Raw genomic sequence first — 22,621 nt, forward strand, 5'->3', positions numbered from 1 at the left:
CAATGGTCCAGGGGCCTGTCACAGCCCGAGTCCCACCCTGTGCTCTTCCCCCAGCTGCCCTCACTCTCCGTCCCTCACGCTCACGGCCGGAAGGAGACGTGACACCGGACATTCTGAGATCCGACGGCTCCCGACAAAAACCACCAGGACCCGGGGCAGAGACAAGGAGTCCCGGCGCTGGGAAGCAGGTGTGGGGAGCTAGGATTGTGCATCTTCTGCATGGTTCAAATGCACCAAAAGCCAGATCCGCAGCTGCAGGAAGAAGAGGATATGGCAGAAACGTGGGCACAGCCGGCACCGGGCTCTCCACCGGGACGGCGCGAACAACGGGGAGCATTAGGAACGCCCGTGCCCCGACTGTTTTGAGATGACTTAAGGCCGAGGCAGAGGGGGTGGGTTTGCAAAGCTTCCCTGGTGACGGAGACACACCTTGCTCAACGCACACACGTGAAACTTGGAAAGAACAGGGCGGGGGGGGGGTGTAGAATGGGAGCTCCACCCACATTCCCTTGGCAGAACCACTGGAAAACGGGCCCTGCCAACCTGCAGGGAGGTAAGGGCAGGGCTGGGGCCACCCATGCACCTCGATCACCGACACACACCTAGCATAGCCGGCTCCCACCTGGCCCACCGGTCCGGGCACCGTTCGCTAAAATACTAATAAAACCAGGTTCAACTAAAAGATCAGATGGAATGTCAGTTAAAATACCAGAAACAGCAGAAAAGAAATGATAGCAATTCGTCTGCCAAGCAAGTTGCATAACTCAATGCAGCGTTTGACGTGTACTCCTCGCAGAAAGGACGTGCTGAGACTGTCGCATAAAAAAACAGCTCCCGAGGTCAGATTTTTCTTTTTTAAGTTTACAGACAGTATTGGAAAGTTGCCAAAGCATACTCACTCTCCTCCACTGCTGGTTCCAGAGGAAAGTCCTCAGAGCAAGGTGGTGATATGGAAAGCTATAAATTATATACCACAGAAAGGACGGCCCCACAGAAGTACTCTACTATCCACGAGCTTGGGGGTGCAATCCGTGGGCAGCACAGATGTTCATCACAGACTTGATGGTCATTTCAAAACATCGAAACACCCAGGAAACGGGTCGGGTTAAATAAGCTATAGTATGCCCAAATTAAAAAAAAAACAAAAAACTCCTCAGTAATGAAAAACAGTACCTATGACCCGATGCGGAAACCCTTTCAAAGACAGTTCCCACTGAAGGCAAGTTTTCCCAAATATCACGACACAAGGCGTGATGTCAATGTGGATAAACGTTAATATGTGTGTGTGTGTGTATGTGTGTGTTTAAGGAAATGGCATTTGTGATTATGAAATAATGCCTGGTGATTTATAACCACTAAAGCCCAAGTCTCATTTTTTTGTTGTTGTTTTTTGCCATTTATGTGGAAGTTATAATGGAAACCCAACTTTACATAGGCAGAATCTGAGTTAGATCAGCCCAAGGTCACGCAGAAATGTGACGGCGGTGACAGCAAGAATGGCCCAGATTTAGACTCAGGACAAGCTGTGCTCTCTTTGCAAACAGGGAGAAAAAAAAACAACAAAAACAAGAAAAAAAAAAAATAACCCCCTCAGACACATCTTAGCATTTGCAGCAAGACAAAACGTTTAGGAAAATGTCTACTGTGTCAATCTCACCGTGGTTGAATCTCAGGAGGCTCGCAACTCGACTTGGATATGAAATCGACCCATGGTAAGTAACCCAATCTCTAACCATTCTGATGGGGTCCAGCCCACAACTGCCATCCCCCCACTTCATTCAAAAAAGAACCCCCAGCATCTCGTGAAGTGGAGTGGACCGAAGAGAGCCCGGATGCCCCCGGGCGAACGGCTCTCCCTTACACTTCATCCGAGCTGAATAAACAAGCCCAGCATGAGTCACACTTGTGCGAGTCATTCCGTCCCACCGCAGCCAGAAGAGGCTCTCACGTGATCCCGCTCAACCGGGCTCAACATCTGGAAAATGTGAGAGCCAGCCTGTCAGGCGCGAGCGGGCCACACGCTCACCAGAGAGACCGGCCGGCCGGCCGGCCGGCGGGGCAGCCGAGGTCAGCCCCCGCGAGGCTGGAAGAAGAGAGGTTACTGGGGCCGGGCTCACTCACAATGAAGCCGAGCTTCTTGTAATCCCGGGTGTACATGGACTTCCGCTTCTCCATGCTGCCGCTGCCGGCGTTGGGCTCCGTCTCCGCATCGAAAGCAATTCTGCGAAGTTCAAATATGATGTCCCTCTGAGCCTGCAGGCGTTGGGGAGAGGAGAGGAGAAGAGAGGAGAGATTTTCATTGGGGGGGGGCATTGCATACCCTCCCTGCTCCCCACCCATGGGGGGGCATTGCATACCCTCCCTGCCCCCCACCCGCGGGAGGGGGCGGGGACCAACACATTCACTGCACGCAGGAGAGAGAAAGCCAGATCAAAGACACCCAGAACTGTGAGTCTGGGCTCCGCCAGCTCCGTGCCCGGCCGCGTGCTCCGCTGGCCCGCCCTGGCTCTGTTCCACAACTATCCTCACAGCCAGGCCATTTGGAATACTTCTGTGAATTTTCTGAAGTTTTTACAGGAGCCCCGAACATGACGGAAGGCTCGGGACCGGAGAAGGGCATGTTCGAGCACCTGGGGGTGGCACACTGTGGAAAGTGCAGGGCGAGGAACACGGCGCCTTATGAACAGCACTCAGGGAACACAGGGTCCCTAACTGCACTGAGAAGCGCCTTCATACAGACCAACCTTTAGAAATGGTTAAAGTGGTAGATGTTTGTTTGTTTTAATCATAATATAAGAGATCTTTTAAATGAAGAAAAGAAAGGTTTCAACACAGGGAGGGCTGTTCTCCGTGGAGGGGCATTGCCTTCCTTCGCTGGAAGGGGCGAGATGACAGTGTCATCATCCCTCTGGGGTGACTGCACTTGGCCTGGCCGGAAGTCAGGGGCACATGCGGTGGCCTCTCCAAGCCTCTCCGTCCCGCCCCTCGCACGCACGCACGCACACACGCATGGCCTCCCGCCGTGAAGGAAGGGCCATGGCGGTTCCATGCTCTGCACGTGCGGGGCACATCTGCGATCCATCAGGCCCTCACGTGCCGGCCAGCAGCACTCTCCCTTCCAAAGCTGCAGCAGGCGCTGCTGAAGCTGAAAACGTGCGACAGCAGGGCTCCCAGCTGTTCCCCCGGCTGTCCCCGCACACTGCAGGCTCCCCGAGGGAGGCGCAACCTTCCGAGCACAGCCATCTGGGGCCGAGGGGGAGTCACGGCGGACAGCCCACCCACTGCAGTGCAGGCCCGGAACCACCTGTGGGCGGATCCCCGGAGAAGGGAAAGCCCTTCCTCAACCGGAAGGCTCCTATCACGCAGAGCTAGCTGCCAAGCCTTGCCCCAGGTGTCTGGGAACTTGACCATCCCTGTTACCACTGAGGGGACTGGGGCCAGGGGCCAAGGTCAATGGCCACGTGATGTCACCCAGTAGAGGAAGCATAAGGCATGTGTTTGATGCCTGAGGAAATCATCCATGCTTTTTATTCTCTGAATCAAGACTCCCCTACATTTTAAATCTGTCCCCCCCAAGTTCTGAGAGGGTAATAAATCAGTAACGCCAGCATCTAAACCAGGGGTCAAGAACCCTTTTGGCTGGGAGAGCCATGAACGCCACATATTTTAAAATGTAATTCTGTGAGAGCCATACAACGACCCGTGTATGTTACGCATTATCCAATAAAAATTTGGTGTTGTCCCAGGGGACAGCTGTGATTGGCTCCGGCCACCCGCAACCATGAACATGAGCGGTAGGAAATGAATGGGTTGGAATACATGAGAATGTTTTATATTTTTAACGTTATTATTTTTTTTATTATTATTAAAGATTTGTCTGTGAGCCAGATGCAGCCATCAAAAGAGCCACATCTGGCTCACGAGCCATAGGTTCCTGACCCCTGCTCTAAACGCTCTGGGTTTCAGCGCAGCCCAAGAACAGACGGCCGATGCCACCCTGTCCCCTTCCTGGGCCTTTCCCGTCGAACGGGGAGCCCTCACCTGGTCCTGCGGGTCCATCTTGGTCATCATCCTGTCCTCCAGGAGGTTGAAGGTGAGCACCTGCAGCACGTAGAGCTGATGGGCCATCTCGTTGTTGATGGCCCTCTGGGCTCGGATGACGTGCTGGGGAGACGGGCCACAGATGAAAATTATTAATAAAAAAAAAGGAACAAAGAAAGAAGAAGCACACAACAGAAGTGAATTCCCAGCGTTACGCCAAGCAGAACCTGAGAAGTCTTCATTTGGAGGCTCAGGGGATGTCGGTCAGTGAGGACACAGGGGGTCTGGGAGCCCACCTCTCTACGCTGGGGCCCAACTAGGTTCCTAGAAGTTTAGGCCAGGAACCAGGAGAAGACCTACTGTGTGCAGGGGGAGCAGGAGGGTGGGCACTGGGAGCACACTGGTGAGTGCAGCCCTGTAACCCGAAGGAGGGCGTGCCTGGGACGAGAGAGCCCCCGGGGAACCGGGGACGGTGGCGACAGAGAATTCCTTGCACACGGCGGAGGGACGATGTGTATGTGCTGTACATGTGTTTGCCACCAGAGGCTCTAGAACCGTCTCTGACAGCTGACCCCAGGTCTAGGTGGGGAAAAGCGTCAGAATCAGCACACACAGCCAAGCGCCCATCAGACCGGCGGTTAATGCCTCGTGGGAGAGGCAGGGAGACGGCCCTCGGCCAACACAACGCAGCGAGGGAACGCAGGTACGGGACTTCTCTGCTCGCCTACTCACAACTAGAAGAAAAGTAGAACGACACTTCCTCTTAGAAACAGAGCCAAACGGGAGACCAGATGGGTGGGCCTCGGCCCCCCGCGCCCGGAGTTGGGTCTGAAATGGGATCCAATGCTTGGGTCTAACACCTACCCTCTCTGGCAGAGACCACGGTTGTGCCGTGAACACGGCTGGTCACTGTGGGGAAACCACCGTTCAGATCAGTAATTTAGACTAGATTAGACCCAACCACGTCTTACTGACTGGAAGAACCTTCTCTAGGTGCCTCCAGCCTGGCATGCACCTGAACGCCACACCCTGGCTGCGAGCGCCACGTCAAAATGGCCAGTGAAAGAAGGTGGCGGGGGGTGGGTGGGGGTGGGGGGAGAATGAGGAATAAAAGAAAGTCACAGAACCAGAATGACGGAGGTGGATGGGGCGGGAAGCCAGGCCACGTCATGGGGGCAGGGTGGAATAAAACCCCAGACCCTCCCATCCCCAGAACAGAATGCGAATCCACAGTATACGGTCAGCGTCCAACGTGTGTGGTGTGGGCATTGACACTGAAGTCTTTAACCCGTTCTGAGTTTATTCCGTACGTACGTGGTGTAAGGGGGTGTGTGGGTTAATCTCACCCTTTGCAACAGCGTGGGTGGACCTGGTGGGCACTGTGCTGAGTGGGATAGAGAAAGTCAGACAGGGAAAGACAAGTACCCCATGGTCTCCCTTCTATGTGGGGTCTAAAAAACAAAACAGAAAGAGACTCCTAGACACGGAGAACAGACTGATGGTTGCCAAAGGGGCGGGAAGGCTGGGAGAACGAGTGAAAACGTTGACGAGGGCAAGAAGTACCAGCCAGGAGCTATGGAACAGTCACGGGGAGGCAGAGCACCGCACCACAGAGGGAACACAGTCAGCCGTTTTGTAATAACTACGCACGGTGCCAGCTGGGTAGTGGACATGTCAGGGGCCACACTTGGGAAAGCATATGATTGACCGCTAAGCTGTACACCTGAAACCAGTACGAATAATATGGAATGTAACCTGTAATTGGGGGAAAAAACCAGTATAGGGATATCTGTGTCTTTTAGTAGCAACTCGAACATGTCTGCATTCTGTGTCCTCGCCGGAAGAACGCCTACCTGGAACTCTCGTCTATCAAAGTCTCACAGAAGTGCCGCTCAGGCAAACTGGCCTTTGAGACACGGGGCGGGGGGGTACAGTCCCTGCACCCCTCCCCCTCATCTCTGGGCATTCTAACTCTACTGCCGTCCCAGGATACTGTCACCCACAGGCTGGGACCCTCGCTCCACACGTCCATCCCTTCCTCTCCCCGCCCCCGCCCTCCCCTCCCCCCTTTCCCCGCCCCCCCCCTCGCGCAAACTCCGTCACCGATCTACGCCTCAACATGACAGCTCCCACGTGGACTGACAGCCAGTATAAGAAAGAAGCGTATCAGAAAACCTTCTGCAGTTGCACCGAAACCACTCCTGACCCGGAATGTAGTCCGAACACTCTACCAACATCCAGTTCAGTTTCCAGGTCCAGGGGGAGAAATATGTCATTTCCCAGGAACTGGGGTACCTCTTTGGTCAAACAATGAAAATTACACTCATATGTTTCTCTTTATCCTAGACAGCCAGAAAGTTTAAAATCAAACCTGATGACAAATTGTAGTTATTACCACAGGCTTTGGGTTCTAGGATATTTATTTTGTTTGCCCGCATCAGGTTTTTAATTTTTAATGGCCTCACTGTATTGGAATGTGTGTGTGTGTGTGTGTGTGTGTGCACGCGCGAGTACACACACACCAGCTTGCAGAACAGTTTAGAATAAATCACACGCCCTTCTTTCGGCCTTTACTTGAAGTCAAGTAGCAGATAAGGCCTTAGGAAACTTTGCTATTTAATTTATTTTCAACTGTTCACAACCTCACGCGTAAGGCTTCTTTTCCACAGAGGTTTCCAGTCACGTTGGCCTTGCACTGGTGCATAGTTTCCGTGTGTGTCTTTTTTCTGCCTTACTCTTGTAAAGGGGCCCAGGAAAATGAGGGTAAAATTTCAGGACTCCTCCCAGGCTCTGACATATTTCCAGCTAGTGCCCTCATTAAAAACAGTATAAGCTTGGCCCTGGCTGGTGGCTCAGTGGATAGAGCATTGGCCCAGTGTGTGGATGTCCCAGGTTCAATTCCTAGTTAGGGAGGGCACACAGGAGAGGCAACCATCTGTTTCTCTCCCTCCCTCCCCCTTCTCTCTCTCTTTTCCCCCCTCTACCCCTCCTGCAGCGAGAGACTCCATTGGTTCAAGCATGGCCCCAGTGCTGAGGACAGCTCGGTTAGTCTGAGCTTCAGCCTCCGGTGCTAAAAATAGCTCAGTACTCAAGCACTGGCCCCAGACGGGGTTGCTGGGTGGTTCCTGTTCAGGGTGCATGCAGGAGTCTGCCTCACTATCTCCCCTCCTCTCACCTAAAACAATAAAAATAAATTTTAAATAAATTATAAAAAAACAACAACAGTGTAAGCTCCAACTAACTCACAGACTTTTCAATTCAATGGAACCCCCCAATTTCCTTAAATCTAACTTTGAGCAAAGCTAAAGCCACGGGAAGGATAACAAACCTTCCCTGCTGTGTCATTTCCAACCCCTCCTGCTAGCATGCCTCTCTCTCTAGAGCAGTTACAGACATCCCCCCCCCCTTCAACCAGAGGGAAGGCTTGTTTATTCCAATTCCAGAAGCACATTGTAGTTCCTTTCTAGTTCCTACTGCTTCACCCCAGAAGCAAGTCGCAGAGCAAACCACAAACCAAAGCCAAAGGAGCAGATAAAGAAAGGTCCCCCTCCTCCCCACCCCAGCAGGCACGGCCGCGGGTACTCACTGTTAGGATGATGGAGCGCAGCTGCTTCTGGGCCAAAATGTTCGCCATCTCCTGTGGAAGGGAAACACCCCCGCCCCCCAGAAAAGCTCGGGTTAGAGAGATCCGCGTCAACGCGGTCCAGAGCGACTGGATCCTGAAGCGTGCTTCCTCCCTGGATATCAGCAGTATTTCTTACGAAAGAACGGACTCAACTAGGCCGTGCGAGTCCTGTTACTTTTTGAATGTTCTGTTTCGATAGCGAAGCCATATGCAAAGAGCCAAGCAAGGACGTCTGTCACCCGCCATCGGTCCTTCCTTCCCAGGGAAAGGTGAATGCTGACCGCAAATCCAGCACCCCCCGTGGAAAGCCAGGGTTCTCCATTGCAAGGGCTCGTGACTTCTGTTCGACTATTCACGCGCTTTGGCTCAGGCAACGTACGCCGGTGCCGTGAGAATCAATAGTAGAGAAATATCCCTTTAGAGATCTACGTGTTTTTAATTTCCTCTCAACCCGTGTAAATCCAAGGAGCGATTAGTACACCGCGCTCCCAGGATTCGAAGGTAGTCTATGCAAGTGAGCTGAGTGGCTGGAGTTCGTTTTAGCCAAGGACAACTGTCCGGACAAACGCTCTCGGCTCCAGGGTCCACACACTCTGCACAGCCGGGCCTCATTTCTGCAAGACAGGGCGGGGCTCTGGCCTGCCTGACCCGCGGAGGCTTTGCGGGCGACTTTGGTAAGTGAAACACCGTCCACAGACGCCGTTTCCAAATGCGGACAAACGGATACTAAGGGGAAACTGAATAGTTGAACACAATCTTGTTGCAAACATTCAAAGAGAAAAATACTGCTCATATTCAGGAAGACGCTTGAACGTGGTTTCTTTTCTTTTTGGTGGTGGTGGTGGGGTGTTTGCATTTTTAGCGTTGCTGCTCTTACACCGAGTAGAGAAGAAAGTAAACTGCAGTTCAAGAACACAGCCACGAATTGCACCGAGGTTGAAATCAACTTGCAGGAAGCAAGGAGAACCCCGAACACGGGGAGGAAGTGCGAGGGGTGGGGGGCGGGCACAGGCAGGGTGGGCAGGGTCAGAAGGAAAGCTCAGGGCTCGCTTGGTGCTGGCCGAGGGAACACGGGGACTTACAGTCAGAGGACAATCAAGGATGTCAACACTGCTGTCGACACCAACCTAACAGCATCACCGTCACCACAGACAGGGAGGCAAGCAGAGAGAAGAGGGGGCGGAAATGCGGAGGACTCTGTTAGAGGCTGCGGCTTCCTTTACTGCCCCCGCGGACCCACTGCGCGGGAGAGGGCAGCACACCAACAGGGGAAGGTATTTCTAAAAGGCTGGATGGCATCAGAGTCCACGTCTACTACTGAATCCCCTCCCTGCATCTCGAAACCAAGAAAACGGGGTTCACGGCCATCCTGAGGGAACTGCCCTTCCACATGTGTGGAAAGTCATGTTTTCTTCCCGAATGAAAGAGAAAGGTCCATTTTATTTTTTTATTTTTTTAGATCAGATGAAAATAAAAGGCCCAAAGGGTTCTATAGTTCTTTTCATTGCTTTCCTTTACAAAAATAAAATTACTGCTACACAAACCAATATATATATAAATATTCTCTGTGTCTTTTTTAGCTTATTGATTTTTAAAATTTTAACGTATAAGTGAGAAGGAATAATATATTTCCAAGATGTGGAGCAATTATTGTAATTATCTGTTTACATTATCTTCTGCATAAGATCGTGGTCACATCAAGTGCACAGAGATTGTCCTTTTCACCTGTGTATGCCAAGACCAGAATATAACGTCTTTCACAGAGTGACAATAAATGTTTAATGAAAGAATGAATGAATATTTCCCACTGCCTGCTTTAAGAAACATGAGTCTGGTCAGAGAGAAAATTTAAAAACCCTTGTCCTCATTCTGGATTTTTGGGTCCAATGTTAGGGAACTGTTTGAGCAAACCATTCCACGGAGAACATTTTATACTGTTAAGATGATACCAAAGTAGAGCTCAATATAAATATGGATAGAGATATAATACTTTTTTATTTTAGATTCTAATGGTTAATCTTAGCAAGTAGGGTATGATTTAAATTTAAAACCAATAACTTGCAGAAATGTTATTCTTTAACCTGTAATAACATTTTGTTTATGGCTTTAAAGACTACACGATTTACTATCTGGTAGATATAAGAATGGTGGAATTTCATAGCAATGCATGATTGAGCTTTTTAAAAATTTGTTTTCAAAGTTCTGCCAAAGGAAAGTGAATTTAAATCTGGACACAGGTATATCAACATGGAAAGATGTGTGCAGAATCTTGTTTAGTTTTAAAAGCAGTTTAAACAGAATAAGCAGGTGCACGCAGTAGGACCACATCTGGTGAAACAAGGACATCTGTGAGAGGGCCTTCATGCAGAACAAACCACTAAGTGGGCGCAGGAGAGTCACAGTCACAGCATCACGAGTCCCCGGGCACACGTCCTAACCATTGAAAGAGCGTCTGTGTCCACCCGGTCTGCACACAAAGTGAATTGTGACCAAGGTAACACAGCATCTTACACTGGTGTGAAAACACATGAGTGGAGCATGGGGTCTGAGCTAGATTCCAAGACAAAAATTCCACTTCTTCCACACCTGCCTCGATCATGGTTCTGTCCTTAGTTGATCTAGAGCAGCGGTTCTCAACCAGTGGGTCGGGACCCTGGGGGGGGGGGGTGTCGAACGACCAAAACACAGGGGTCGCCTAAAGCCATCGGATATACATATTTTAAAAATGTATAATAAGGCCCTGGCCAGTTGGCTCAGCGGTAGAGCGTCGGCCTAGCGTGCGGAGGACCGGGGTTCAATTCCCGGCCAGGGCACATAGGAGAAGCGCCCATTTGCTTCTCCACCCCTCCACCGCGCCTTCCTCTCTGTCTCTCTCTTCCCCTCCCGCAGCCAAGGCTCCATTGGAGCAAAAGATGGCCCGGGCGCTGGGGATGGCTCTGTGGCCTCTGCCCCAGGCACTAGAGTGGCTCTGGTCGCAACATGGCGACACCCAGGAGGGTCGCAACATGGCGACGCCCAGGGTGGGCAGAGCGTCGCCCCCTGGTGGGCGTGCCGGGTGGATCCCGGTCGGGCGCATGCGGGAGTCTGTCTGACTGTCTCTCCCTGTTTCCAGCTTCAGAAAAATGAAAAAAATAAAAAAATAAAAAAAAATAAAAATGTATAATAAATATGTATTTTCCGATGGCTTTAGGCGACCCCTGTGTTTTGGTCGTTCGACCCCCGCCGGGGTCGCGACCCACTGGTTGAGAACCACTGGTCTAGAGTCTCAAAGGCAGGTTGCCCATGGGCACGATCCCTAGGGGAGGGGGGCTCGGGCCTCCCAGCCACAACCATGTGCCGAGAGCCGAAGTGTCACCCCGCTGACACGCCAACGGTCATTTTAACCGGTGGCCGCTGTCTGCTCCGTCCTCTGTCCTCCCCTCTTTCCATCCCACAGAACCCTGACCAGAGGTGACGCCCCTCGGGGCCTCAGTGTCCTCATCAGAAATGTGGGAACGACACCTTCCTTGCCCCAGTGAGCACCCAGTGAGGAGACAAGATCCCAGGGGCACCTAACTCCGCCTCCGCCGCAGCCACAAAGCTTCCGGCATCTGATGTTTCAGGGCTCCTCCATTGGGTTCCCTTGCTGGACGCGCTCAGCCGTGGGAACACTGACAAGGGCGTGCCGGGCTCCACCAGGTGCCCACTGGATGTACGGATAGCCCCAGGCTGGCCAGCCAAGCCACAGAGCAGCAGGGAGGCCCAGGGTGGGGGGGACGCCCTCGGGATGGGCAGGGTGGGCGGGGCAGAGGAGGGCTCTCTCTGCACTGAAAGTCGCCCTTCCTGGGCACGGTCTTAAGACAAAAGAAAGGCAACTCACCTGCCTCCTTTCATCAGGGGCCTTCAGGAAGAGCGCATTAATGACGGCAATGGTGTACGTTTGGATTTCTTGGTCTGTCCTGTAAAGACGCAGAATGATACAGAGAATGAGAGGAAGCCCTCCCTCTGAGTTGGACCCTGGTGAAGTTCAGGATCGCCTCCCCCAGGGAAAGGCGGGAGAGACAGGCAGGACCGAGGAAACACAGCCGGCACTGGGACGGAATTCCCACCATCACAAGGCCAGGAAGACCGCGGGTGGGGCAGCAATTACTATCGCCAGCCATGCGGCTCACTGCCCAGTGGGGTCACCCCCTGCACACAGGTGGCTGGTGGGCTCTCTCTCCTTCTTCTCTGTTAGGGTTAAAAGCACGAACTCAGTGGATGAAACGTGTACGTGTGTGCGTGTGTGTGTTGTCCGCGTGTGTTCTGTCTGATGCATGAAGTGTCTGGGAATAGACTTAGGTGTCCCCACATCCTGGGTTTATGACAAAGGAAACTGCTTTGTCTCCATGGCAACAATATTACCTCTTCTAAAACTCTCTTTCCAAATAGAAACTTTTTTAATGATAAAGAAGATCAGGAGTTTATGTTTACAAATTTGCTCCCCCCACCTCAGGAAGGAAATCGGAAATGCCAAATGAAGCAAAGATCTGGTGTAAGCCCCCCGGCACACAGTGAATACGGGGGACCCAGGCACAAACTCAGAGCAGCTCTGAGCTGCATTCAGAGACCATTTGGGGGGAGGTGGAGCGGAGAATACGGCCTTCCTTCGGCAGGATGAAATTCAGGGCCCGCTGCACCCCACCCAGGCTGGCTGTGTGCCCCTGGACTAGGTCAAGGGGTGTCCCTAAGACACAGTTTCCTCATCTGCAACACTGGGTGAGAACACACTTATTTCAAGGGGTGGGTGCTTTTAGAATAAACTGGGGTAATGTATATAAAATCCTGAGCACAGTGCTCGGCAAACAGGAAACTCCACACTCTGGCAGAGTACGCGGTGAGTACACACGTCTGCCCCCGAGACTCAGAAAGAAAAGACAGAGCTGGCAGAGATAGTACATCTCACTTTCAGGGAGCTGTGAATCCACTATTATTTCTGGAGAGGAGGTTTCACAGAGAAAAATCATCATTTTAGAGCATGTGCTAATTTTCCCCCGAGGCCACAAACTGCAGCTTGTGTGACTTAAAATGTTACATGTTGATCGCCATCCTCCTTCTGAAAGGAGAATGCATTCAATACGTTCTGGGGGTTTCTATCGCAACACAACGGTTAACATTTCGGTATACTGAGACCCGCTGAATCCTCTACCCTGCACCCCAAAGGGGCCACCAGGTTTCCTCTTGAGAATCTGCAAGTGTGGCCTGAGCGACCGGGGTGCCAGTGATTAGGGACCCCAGACACATGAGAGCCAGCAGACCATGCTAGAGAGGAGGCCTGCTGTGAGGAGTCCCAGGACGCTCAGGTTTGTGTCCCGCCTGAGGCTTGGTTTAGCTATGTAAGTCATTCTGGGGTTCCCAAAAGCACCCTGGCTTCCTTTCAATAAACTCCCCATCCTGTGCACGCTCACTCGGGATGCTCATTGCCACCTGCAAAACCCCAAAAGTGTAATTTACAAAGTAGCACTGTACAGCAGGGTCCCTCCCAGGGCGGGGTCATCAGAGGCACCCTTACTGGTCACCTAAGGGTGGAGAGAACGGGGTGAGCCCCAAAGACAGCAGCTGATAGGGCCACACGTCTCCTCACCGAGAATCTAGGAGGGAGAATACAGACTTGATAAAATAGAAAAAAAGGTCACTGTAATCACCTTGAGTCTGAAGAAAGAAGCCTGGCTTTTAAAAATTCTTAACTGGCTCTGAAAATATTGTGTCACAGAAAACAATCTCGTCAATGACTAAGGAGAGACTCCATTGAGACCGTAAGAGACCAAATTGTCCTGTGACATCATGTTAAAAGTAAAACTCGGTGGATATTTACCAACACTGATCAAAACTGGGTGGCAGCGAAGGGCCAGGCATGGCAGACAGTGTCAAGAATAGGGGTGGAGCTCACCAAGAGGCGAGTGACGGCTGGCTCAGTGTGATGGGGACAAGCCCGGCAAATGGCTGAGTAAACACCCAACCAAGATTCCTGGTCCGTATGCTTGATCACATTGATGGGGAACACTGCCCAGGGCGCGACGGCGGCCGGGTGTCCCCCCACACCGCCGTGGGGGTCTCCGCGCGCTTACCCTTGAAGGTGTGGAATGAGCTGCCCGATGGTGATCTCCTGTGCTACCTTCTGGTAGAGGTCGTGGCTGTTGAGCACCATGGACTCCAGGATGGCCAGGGACCTCTGCAGGATGGAGGTGTCCATGCCCGACTTGTTCACGAAGCTGGCGATCTGAAAACCCAAGCAGGACACGGTTGACGGCTCGTGGTGAGCAGAGCAGAGAAGAGGAGGACAGACAGGGGCCGGTCGAGGACCTCGGGAGCTCACTTACGACGCCCCGGGCCCTGGGGGATCAGGGTACCTGGCATTAGAGCAGGACAGGAAGGAACACGGGGCGTCAACCCTGATTCCTCACGACACGACGACCAGGCACTATTCACCCCCCGGTTTCTGGAATTCAATGCTAAGCAACTTTTGAAAGGGGTCAGCCCCACGGAACCATTCTGTCTGGTTCCTCCGGGATGAATCTGAGTGCCAGCTTTCAGGAGCAGACCGTGCTCCCACAGACCGCTGGGCCCTCCTATCCATGGGGCAAGGGTCCCAGGACCAGCGCCCTCCCATAAAACCCGGGGATGCTTCAGTCCTTCTTCTGCACGTAGGCCGCCGCAGAGGGTGCCGCTGTACCCCTCGGTCTGAGGACATTCAGTGGAGCGCGTGGTGCCCGGCAAACTCAAGTGTTGCTTTTTGAAACGTTCTGGGAACTTATTTTTTCGCTGAATGTTTTCCATCTGCGGTTGGTTGGGTGGTGGACGTGAAACCCGCCGATTTGAAAGGCCAGCTGCACGTGGTAAGGACCCCTGCGCTCCTCTGAGATGGTCGTGTCAGCGTACACGGACAGCCGTATCTTCCCATCCCCAGGCTACTTGGGGACCCATGACATTTACGTCCTTACTATGACCCCGCTCCGCTCTGAAGGGACCCCCATAAGTCACACTGTCAACACAATTCAGCTGGCGACCTCTCCGTCCCTGGCCCCTCGCCCGCGAGGCCTCAGCGGGACACTCTCCCTCCCCCCCCCCCCCGTATCCTTTCATTGTGTACGCTTAAAATAAATGCTTTTCATCCACCTAAAATCCAGCAAACAGGAAAACCTTCCAATGAGCAGTGTGAGAAGCTAAAATAACGGTTTCAGCTCCAAACTGCGTTCCCGAAGGAATCCGTGACTTGAGGCCTCGAGCCGCATAAATCACGGCAGGAGAGAGAAGCAAAAACACGGGTTAGAACAACGGATCGCAGCCACCCAAACACGCGGGTGCCGTAGAGGGTTTACTGGAGAGGCCTCATTAAAAGTTATTACCGTCTGTTGACAGCTCGCACTAAGAGGCTGTTATCATATCAACATAATGACTGCCTTCTTAAAAGCTCAACAATTTGGTTCCATGACAAATTGACACGGGCTGCCTCCCTCCGTCGACCCGAATTTCTCCCTTGACGCCATCCCATCACCCCCTCTCCATCCTCGCGCAAGAGGGAAGCCAAAGTCTCCATGGCAACCTGCTGTTACCATTTCCACCGCCTCTAGCGCAAGGGCTCCCCGGTGAAGGCCGGGGCGAGGGTACAGACACCCATACCCTCTCCGCCCCAAAGGACATCACGTATAGCAGCATTATGATTTAGCATTCAACACGCTATTATTATTATCATTATTATTTTATAATATTATATAAACTGCAGGGAGAGGAGGAGAATGTTAAGATCCTCCAAACAATGCCACCGACCCGGCGTCTGACTGCTGTCGCCCATTCTGCGGAGAATAAACGTCTCCAGCGTGTTTCCTGGTCCCTGGAAGACCCCTTGCCTTCATCCTCACCGTCGGTCTGCTCCGTTTTCTCAACTCCACCGTCCTGAGATCGCCTTTCGTTTTCTCAGGCCGTCTTCCTCCGACCAAAAAAACTCTGTCGCTCTCATACTGTGCTGGATGGACTCTTACCTTAGCCGTCTCCCTAAACCAGGGGTCCTCAAACTTTTTACACAGGGGGCCAGTTCACTGTCCCTCAGACCTTTGGAGGGCCAGACTATAAAAAAAACTATGAACAAATCCCTATGCACACTGCACATATCTTATTTTAAAGTAAAAAAACAAAACAAAATGGGAACAAATACAATATTTAAAATAAAGAACAAGTAAATTTAAATCAACCAACTGACCAGTATTTCAATGGGAACTATGCTCCTCTCACTGACCACCAATGAAAGAGGTGCCCCTTCCGGAAGTGCGGCAGGGGCTGGATAAATGGCCTCAGGGGGCCGCATGTGGCCCACGGGCCGTAGTTTGGGGACCCCTGCCCTAAACAGCACAGAAACGCCTTCGCTGTCCCGTCAGCACCACACCGACCGCTTCTCATGATCCCAGCCCAAGTCTCGGGGCACCCGTTCAAAAACTGAAGAGCTTCCGAAGACGTTTGTGGACCAAACCTCTGATCTCCTCAGCACTGATCCTCTCCTCCTTCCCCTCTCCATTCCTCGTCTCCGTGGCACGAACGAACGTGCGTGTATCTTTCAAGCTCCCCGCGGCATTTCCCACCAGAGAGGTTCCGGTCCAACCCCTCCCCACCCGCCGGCCGGCCTTCGTCCTCTTCTCATTCGCTCCGGTCACAGGCACTCGGCGCCTGCCCTACCCCAGGCTCCTGCTGTCCGGAGAGCGGGGGATGGAGAGGTGAGCAAAACCCACACGGTGTTCAGCTGCAAGGACCTTCGAGGCTGGCAGGGCTTGGAGGAGGCAGAGGGCATTGACTGTGAAGTACGTTAAGTGCTCACGCTTACTCTCGGCATCCACAGGACTACCTCCATGTGGATCTTCCGACAAGAGGAACAGTAAGTGGGTGAGCACCCGTCTCACTGCCTTCCTGATCTTCCTGTCTCGATGATCAGCTCTTTCCAAGTCTGCCACATCATTGGTGATGAACAGGTCCGGGGTCCTATCTTTCTGTCCCTGAGAACATGTAGACTGTGTCTCCCCCCTTTGGGACACATCCAATAGGTATGCTCAACTCTGGCCCGGGGTCTCATTCATTCCTGGGTTACTAGGACATCATCTTCTTCAGTTTCCTCATGTTCAAGATTTCCCTCCAGTACAATCTGACCCTTTACACTTCCATGGATATCCTGTTGACAGTATTTCCTCTTGAAATATTTCATCAGATCTCTGAATATTTTTTTTTAAGTACACCTTTTTTTTTGTATTTTTCTGAAGCTGGAAACGGGGAGAAACAGTCAGACAGACTCCCGCATGCGCCCGACTGGGATCCACCTGGCACGCCCACCAGGGGCGACGCTCTGCCCACCAGGGGGCGATGCTCTGCCCCTCCAGGGCGTCGCTCTGCCGCGACCAGAGCCACTCTAGCACTTGGGGTAGAGGCCAAGAAGCCATCCCCAGCGCCCAGGCCATCTTTGCTCCAATGGAGCCTTGGCTGCGGGCGGGGAAGAGAGAGACAGAGAGGAAGGAGGGGGGGTGGAGAAGCAGATGGGCGCTTCTCCTATATGCCCTGGCCGGGAATCGAACCCGGGTCCCCCGCACGCCAGGCTGACGCTCTACCGCTAGTACACCTTCTTATAAAGAGTTTTTTATCTTATTTACCAATTGTTAGCTCTCACCTGCTTCCAATGGGCTTGCTGAATGGCCATGAAATAGCTCGTGGACTTTGATTCAGGAATTTCCTATATTTTATTCCCCTTTGCCACTGCTGGGACTAACACACCCCTTCACCTTTATCGAACTTCTTTAAAATCTATCTTTTCTTTGACTTCACCTTTTCCTTGACTCGTGGAGCCCGTCACCCCGGTAACGGGACAGCAGGTTACACAGAGAGCAATCTGCGTATCTCCCTGGGCTGGGTGTTGCCTGGTGGGAGGCTGGCTCGCAACCCATCCGAGCCCCACGGACAGTTCTCTAGTAGAAGGTACTACTAATTTTTGGAAGCTAACGTCTATCTTTCGCCTTTCTTTGTCAGCGGTGTTAGCCAGATGCTGCAATGGTCTAAATAGTCATCCGACGAGTACCAAGAACAAAAGCCTCCTGACTAATGAAGCAAACGCAGTGGCTACAGACTACAGACAGGGTCTGTATCGGTGCACGGACACATTTGTGCATATGCAAATGGTCATCTATGTCTAGCTTATAAACTAAGGTCTTAGGATAGCTATAGAGGTAAAGACTGTCTGGTTAAAGTTTAATTTCCCTTGTTCCCCCCACCCCCCACAAATCGATAATGACTTCCTTTGCCTTTAAATGTTTCGTAGCTCCATCACTGCGTTTCTGGCCGACTTAGGTGACACCGTCTAACCCAGCCGGCGCGCAGTTTCTTGAAAGTAGGAAGCAGAGAGGTCAGAGGGGTTTGCAATAATTCTATCTACTGCTCCCACTCCTTTAAAAACACTGCCTAAACAAAACCAAGGACTCTCTGGGTGACTTTTAAGACGACACAGGTCACCACAGCGCATGAATCAATGATTCCAACTATTAAAAATCATCTGAGGCCTCCCCAGAATCACTTAGAAGGAGCTCTTAAATTCTCCTGTCGCCCGAAATAAACCATGGAGAGCCTGAAGTTCCGCTCCTAGATTTCAAAGTATCCAGGCAGAGGCTTATAACTCTTGCAAGTTTTTGAGAGGCAAGAATTACTGGGTTTCTGAACCGAAACGGCTGGACGCCTGTCCAGGCACGGAAAGCACTGTGGGGTGAACCAGGCCCCCTCCCCAGGGGCGACGGTTTCCAGAGCGCTCGTATGTACCTCTCCTGCCAAGAACAGGCCCTTATGTTATGCTTGGCCGGGAGCAAACCAACTCAAACACAAAAGTTCTGGGTTTTGTGGGGTTGTTTTTTTTTTTTTTTTTGGTTTGTTTTCTTCTTTTTCATTCTATTTTCCTCCATGTCCTCCTATCCCTCTCCCAAAGTCACCAGGTCTTTAAAAAGCAACTGCATGGGTCCTGGCCGGTTGGCTCAGTGGTAGAGCGTCAGCCTGGCGTGCAGAAGTCCCGGGTTCGATTCCTGGCCAGGGCACACAGGAGAGGCGCCCATCTGCTTCTCCACCCCTCCCCCTCTCCTTCCTCTCTGTCTCTCTCTTCCCCTCCTGCAGCCGAGGCTCCATTGGAGCAAAGATGGCCTGGGCGCTGGGGATGGCTCCTTGGCCTCTGCCCCAGGCGCTAGAATGGCTCTGGTCACAGCAGAGTGACGCTCCAGATGGGCAGAGCATCGCCCCCTGGTGGGCGTGCCGGGTGGATCCCGGTCGGGCGCATGCAGGAGTCTGTCTGACTGCCTCTCCGTTTCTAGCTTCGGAAAAATACAAAAAAAAAAAAAAAAGCAACTGCATAATCTATATTGGCAACGAGGGATTCCAAGGGTCAACGTGTTTTATGAAATGATGTTATTTATTGTACCAGAAGCTGACTCCACACAGAACTGAACAGATAAAGCAGTCGAGGCAGAGATCGGGGCTGGCAGGGAAAGAGAGAGCGCTTCTCCAGAGCGGTATGAATTTGGCATTAATACGCAGCCAAGTCTTGTATTGCAAAGATAGGCTTCTTCTGTCAGCAGATTTTTTTTGTGGAGATAAAGCACCATTTAAGACGCAGTGCCCCGCGTACAATTCCTGGGTTGTCTGAGCGCTGAACGCGGTCCAGCTAGAGAGTAAAACGAGGTAACCTTACAAAAACTATCTGTCATAAAAGTCACTTTCTGATGATCGTATTTCAAAATTCACATAAGGGCAGAGATGTCGGTCACGAGGCAAAAGGAAACAGCAGGGCTGGGAATGAGGATGGTGGGCCACTCGCTTCTGAAAAATTATTTAATTTTCATTTAAACTCTCTAGAGTGCCAAGTCTTTGCTTCCTTCGATTAAATTAAGACTTCTCGTTTCATTTCAGCGACTGGAAACCATGCTCTTCGGCAATTGGGGAATTAAATATCATATAATTGCCCATCTTCTCTGATCGCTTCGCATATCATTTAAAGAAGGGCAGTTCTGTTACTCCTTCCCGCTCATAACTGACACTTTACTTGAAATCTGTTTAAATGGGATGTCATGGTGTTCCCCCTCTTTAGCATAAAAATAAAAAAAAAAGCTTCTGAAGCAGATTTCGTTCATCCATTCCACAGAAATGGATTAGGGTCTACGCTGGGCTCTGAGGATCAAGTCATGAAGAAAGCTACGGTCCCACCTTCCTCGGACTCTAGGTCACAGGGGAAAGCCATAAAAATGAACCATAAGTTCACAGAAACGTGAGTGTCGCTGGAACAGGGGCGATCACAAGACTCAAGGAGAAGAGAAAGCAGGCGGGATCACTGCACTCTACACCCGGGAGGTCAGGAAGGGCCGGAGCAGAGGCCGGGCCGGTGGAGTGAGTCTTCAGAGGCTGTTCCTTCCAGCGCTCCGAGGCAGAGGACAGGTGCACGGTCACCGGGTGGGGAAGAGCCCCGAGCCCGGAACCAATGACAGCCCACTGCCCCTGACGTCACTGAACCACCCCACACCGCCGTGTCCTTGCCTCCTGACCAGAAACAACAAGACGCTCTGTTCTGTTCTGGGGAGGACTCCTGCTGGGATCAAAAAAAATAAAACGGCTTGTGAAGGCACAAAACAACTTTCAGGAATTCACCTTCAGAGCAGCATTGTTTTTATAGCCAAAGGGCTCTGAGGACAGACAGCCAGGCCTCGGAGCGCAGGAACAAAAGGGCCTCCGCAGACTCAGAACTGAGTTAAAATGTTTGTTCAGTCTCAAAAATCCACCAGACCCGGTGCCTTCCGATTGAGCCCACTTCCCCAGAACGCCGACCAGAGAGACAGAATACAGTGACGTGTCCCTGCCATCACTGTCTAATGCTCACTCCCGGCCCCTGCACCCCGGAGGTCCCCAAACACACCACAATGTCCTTGTCTTTCCCATTTACGACCACTCCTTGTCTTGTTGTTACTTTTTAGCAGTTTTGACAAACACAGGCAGAAGGGGCCCCCTCCTCCTTCTCCGGGCGTTTTCTAAGCTGCTCTCATCGCCCTCCATCTTTGGCTTTGCGCCCCTACGGAAGGGGAGGGGGCTCGGAGGTGTGTCGAGAGCACGCAGGGTTCCCTCCCGAAGGGCTCTTGTCTGAAATAAACGTGCAACCTCGTGCGGGGGGTCCCCCCTGCGGGGGCTCCGTCCCCAACACCCTCCTCGGACCGACCAGGGGCTCGGGGACCCCCTTCAGTCGGAGACGGAATCTTCCCGGAGACGCCGGTCAACCTTGAAAGGAACAGGAGTGACTTCACGGAGGGCAGACTCAGTGGGTACAGCCTCCGCCGCGTGGTCAAGGTCACCGTCAGTCAGGGCACGGGGACAGCGAGTGCCCCAATGCGCTGCGCTGGGCCGAGGGGGACCCCACTGCGCTCCCCTGCTGTTCTTCCCGGAAAGGCAGAACCTCAGTTTGACCACAAGGGAAGGACCAGAGAAGCCCAAACTGAGGGTCATGCTACAAGATAGCACCGGTCCCACTCGAAGTGACCCAAGTCCCGAAGGACAAGGAAGAGCAGAGAGGGACTGTGAGGGTGGAGGATGCAGAGGAGACGTGATAGCCAGATGCCGCCTGCGAGGCTGGTTAGGGCCCTTCGGCAGAGACAGGGCGTCAGGAGACAAACTGGTGAGATCGAAGAGTGGCAGTCTCGCCGCCCACTGTTCATTCACTTCTTAGTTGTGAGGCTGTGCCATCATTATGCGAAATGTTAACATTAGGGACCCACAGTGGATAGAGCATCAGACTGGGATGTGGAGGACCCAGGTTGGTGACCCCGAGGTCGCTAGCTTGAGCGCGGGCTCATCTGGTTTGAGCAAAGCTCACCAGCTTGGACCCAGGGTCTCTGGCTCGAGCAAGGGGTTACTCGGTCTGCTGAAGCCCCACGGTCAAGGCACATATGAGAAAGCAATCAATGAACAACTAAGGTGTCACAACGAAAAACTAATGATTGATGCTTCTCATCTCTCCGTTCCTGTCTGTCTGTCCCTGTCTATCCCTCTTCTGACTCTCTCTCTCTCTGTCTCTGTAAAAAATAATAATAAATAAATAAAGTAAACACCATCCTGAATGAAAGGAAGACATATGGGAGCGTCCTGTACTATTATTATTATTATTTCTTTCAACTTCTTTGCAAGTCTGCCATACTTTGACAATGAGAGATTCACACAGTCCGTGCGACTCTCACTGGGTTTTGCTTCGATGTCCCAACTTTGGCACCGGTTCTCTGAACTCCTTTATTTTAGAAAACGCTCCCCAGGGACCTACAGGTAGACCGTAAGTTTGTGAATCCCTAGCGTCTCTCCATTCCCCAGACAGCCGCAGGAAGAAGAAAAAAAAAATGGCATGGCATTTCTACACCATCTCACAAACACAGAGAGAGGAAAAAAATAACTCAACAAACGAATAATAACAACCCATGATGTAAGAGTTATAAAGCCGGGGCTATTTGCTTATTTTTGTTGGAAGACTGTCTTTATTACCACTCAGCTGCAGGGAACGGCGGGGGGCTCCTCTGCCCTCTCTCACACGAGGTACCCCCCCCTCTTTCAGGGCTTCCCCCCCACAGAAGAAAGGGCCAGCGGAACCGGCTGACCACACAGACATTCACTGCCGCAGGGTGACGAGGGGGCTGACCACACAGACATTCACTGCAGCCGGGTGACGAGGGCGCTGACCACACAGACATTCTCTGCAGCCGGGTGACGAGGGCGCTGACCACACAGACATTCACTGCCGCAGGGTGACGAGGGCGCTGACCACACAGACATTCACTGCCGCAGGGTGACGAGGGAGCTGACCACACAGACATTCACTGCAGCCGGGTGACGAGGGGGCTGACCACACAGACATTCTCTGCAGCCGGGTGACGAGGGCGCTGACCACACAGACATTCACTGCAGCCG

General features: G+C 52.2%; 1 protein-coding gene across 11 annotated transcripts in view; it reads right to left on the bottom strand.

Annotated features, from left to right (window-relative positions):
• The window catches only part of ELMO1 (engulfment and cell motility 1), a 485,801-nt gene that overhangs the window by 292,964 nt on the left and 170,216 nt on the right, over positions 1–22,621 (bottom strand). For all 11 annotated transcript variants that reach the window (XM_066239171.1, XM_066239176.1, XM_066239180.1 and 8 more), the window contains 5 exons: positions 13,753–13,904; positions 11,526–11,604; positions 7,628–7,678; positions 4,042–4,164; positions 2,122–2,253 (listed from right to left, as the gene is read on the bottom strand). In XM_066239171.1, the coding sequence (XP_066095268.1) occupies positions 2,122–2,253; positions 4,042–4,164; positions 7,628–7,678; positions 11,526–11,604; positions 13,753–13,904 (537 nt within the window). The remainder of the gene's footprint in view (positions 1–2,121; positions 2,254–4,041; positions 4,165–7,627; positions 7,679–11,525; positions 11,605–13,752; positions 13,905–22,621) is intronic.

Source organism: Saccopteryx bilineata, chromosome 7 (genome assembly GCF_036850765.1).
Source record: "Saccopteryx bilineata isolate mSacBil1 chromosome 7, mSacBil1_pri_phased_curated, whole genome shotgun sequence".
Taxonomy (NCBI): domain Eukaryota; kingdom Metazoa; phylum Chordata; class Mammalia; order Chiroptera; family Emballonuridae; genus Saccopteryx; species Saccopteryx bilineata.